General features: G+C 40.7%; 1 protein-coding gene across 2 annotated transcripts; it reads left to right on the top strand.

Annotated features, from left to right (window-relative positions):
- Window positions 1–1401: 1401 nt before the first annotated feature.
- LOC121708950 (angiogenin-4-like) lies at window positions 1402–2374 on the top strand. 2 transcript variants are annotated; one of them, XM_042091931.1, is made up of 2 exons: window positions 1402–1695; window positions 1732–2374. In XM_042091931.1, exons 1-2 carry the CDS (start codon window positions 1638–1640, stop codon window positions 2142–2144), a joined length of 471 nt encoding a protein of 156 aa, XP_041947865.1. In that variant the 5' UTR covers window positions 1402–1637; the 3' UTR covers window positions 2145–2374. The 2 variants fall into 2 exon arrangements, with proteins under 2 accessions (XP_041947865.1, XP_041947863.1); XM_042091929.1 differs by having other exon boundaries at window positions 1411–2374.
- Window positions 2375–2816: the final 442 nt, after the last annotated feature.

Below are 2816 nucleotides of genomic sequence, written 5' to 3' on the forward strand. Positions count from 1 at the left end.
TCCACTTTAGGGACGTGGCCTAAAATAATTTGGTAACACTTTACTTGACAGTATCGACATAAGAGTGACATGGCACTGTCATGAACACATGACACTGTCATGACACATAATTCCTAACCCTAATCTCTTACCCTAATCCTAACCCTATCCCTAACCTTAAATCTAACCCTAATCCTAAATTGTTATGACAAAAACCAGATGTCACTTAATAACAGCGTTACGTAAGCGTTACGTTCTTGAATTTCCCCTTGGGGATCAATAAAGTATCTATCTATCTATCTATCTATCTATGTCATAAACGTTTATGACTTGTTTATGACATGTTCATGACAGTGTCATGTCACTCTTATGTCGATACGGTCAAGCAAAGTGTAACCAATAATTCTATTACCTATATCGTATCTTGTAAAGGTCCAATCCTATTCAAACTTGATACACACAATTAATACTACATTCTATGGAAGCACACCAAATACTGTACAAGAATCAGTTAATAGGGCGCGCTAAATTCTGCTAAAGGGCACTTCTTGCCAGATGCTTGGACCCCAACAATTACCGATTGCTACTTTTTTTTCTTTTTCAGGAGGTTCAATGGCGGCTGTTCTCTTTGCTTTGCAATTCTGTGAACATGCAAAGCTATTTGAATGTGAATCACTCCTGAAGTAAGCTACATGTATTTAGCAGACCAAATGATTGGATCATGATATTTCTTTATCCACCTACATGTTACACAAAAACACAGGCACTGACCGGTTATGATGCATGCTGGACCTCAGAGAGGGTATCAGTAGCAAAGTGTTGCACTGACCGGTTATGATGCATACTGGTTAGAGAGGGGTCTCAGTAGCAAGGTGTTGCAAGCACAAGAAACCGCAGCTCAAAACCACAACAGCCCTTCACCTTTTTTTCCCTTTCCTGCTGCATGGTTATATAAAGCCTAAATGGGCAAAGACCCCCATTCTGCTTTGCTGTGGAAGACAAGGTAAACTCTATTTACATAACTGACACAACTGAAGATATGAAGCCTTTACTGCAGCTGAGGGGGAAAATTGGTTAAACAAACAACAAAAGATAGAAAACAGCGTAAAATGTTTTCTCTTATATTAAGCATAAGTATACTCTTTTGATGCTGTGAGGGAAATTTGGTCTCTGCATTTATCCCAATCCGTGAATTAGTGAAACACACTCAGCACACAGTGAGGTGAAGCACACACTAATCCCGGCGCAGTGAGCTGCCTGCAACAGCAGTGGCGCTCGGGGAGCATTGAGGGGGTTAGGTGCCTTGCTCAAGGGCACTTCAGCCGTACCTACTGGTCGGGGTTTCCCTCCAGTTACAAGTCCGAAGCGCTAACCAGTAGGCCACGGCTGCCCCTAAATTTTTTGTTATTTGACTTTTTTTTTATTTCTTTATTGACATTCACCAGCACGGCCCAATTGTAATGTTCCATAAAGTGTATTTGTAACACTTTATAAAGTAACAAACAGGAGCACTGTGTTAATACAAACTGTTAATGAAATTGCCTGTCATGTAATGGCTAAAACCAGACGCAAGAGCAGATCACACTGGTCCATAATGCTTTGTCCAGTCAGCTTGATTGCTTCTCTGCTCTGCTGTCCAGACTCTCTGAAGATTCATCATGAAGATCCAGCTCCTGTCGTGTCTGCTGGTGGTCCTGCTGTGTGTCTGTGGCATGGCCCAGGGCTCATCATTCCTCATGGGAAGACAACCAGAACAAGACCCAGATCTTCAGGAGACCCCATATGAGAAGTTCCTCAGGCAACATGTGATTGGTGAAATGGATGCAAAGGACTGTACGAAAGTTATCAAGAAGAAGTCTATAGCATCCAATGGAAAGTGCAAACCTGTGAACACTTTCATAGTTACCTCCAATAAGTTGCAGGTTGACGAAGTCTGTACTAAAGGAAAGCGTTTTAATCCAAACTATAGACAAAGTGTCAACAAGTTTAATGTGGTGACATGTCGAAAGGCCAAGGATGAAAAGCTACCTTGTGCCTATGAAGGAAAGAAGCAAGACCGTTATGTTGTACTTGTGTGTGAAGATGGCCTCCCTGTCCATTTTAACAAGACTGTCAAAATGTTCAACACGACCACCTGGCTTGGTCTTTCAAAATCAGATTCCTAAACTTGCATTCCTAAAGTTGCCATAATGCTTTATTTGTAAAGTCTTTATGCAGTTCACTGCACTGCTATCACAATGCCATGTATGTTATCTTCTAGAGAGTCAGAAAGGAAAATAGCAAAGATTGTTGCACTATATGTCCTATGACTTTTTGAGTATTTGCTTGACAGAGATTTATTTGAGAGTAAATTTTAACATGAATTCAGCTTAATAAAGGCATATTCTGTGGCAGTGGCGTGCACAGACATTTTGGGGGGCAGGTGCTCATAGGGGGCGGGGGGGGCACTTTTTAGCGCACGTGGAACACTTAATTATAAAAAAAATGTTGAATGAAATTTGACTTGTGCTGCAATTAGTAAATCAATATACAATTAAGACAATAAAGAGACCAAAATGTGTTAATGTATGTTGCCTAACAAAACCCATACAACAGAAAACGTTCGTCTTAACACATAGATTTGCAATTGCAAACTCTACCGAAATTATTTGTAGCCTATGTGGTCGTCCTCACGTTATCTGTCATTGACTTGGGCTACAGCGTAAAACTTTATCAGGTGGCCAGTCGGCTAAAAATGCTTAGTTGTTTGATGCTGTATGAAACATTTTACTGCACAACAAAATGATTACGCGTTGGGCTTAGAGGGCAAACTGTACGATTTTACTTGATCTGTAAGA

The sequence above is a fragment of the Alosa sapidissima genome, chromosome 5 (genome assembly GCF_018492685.1).
Source record: "Alosa sapidissima isolate fAloSap1 chromosome 5, fAloSap1.pri, whole genome shotgun sequence".
NCBI lineage: Eukaryota > Metazoa > Chordata > Actinopteri > Clupeiformes > Clupeidae > Alosa > Alosa sapidissima.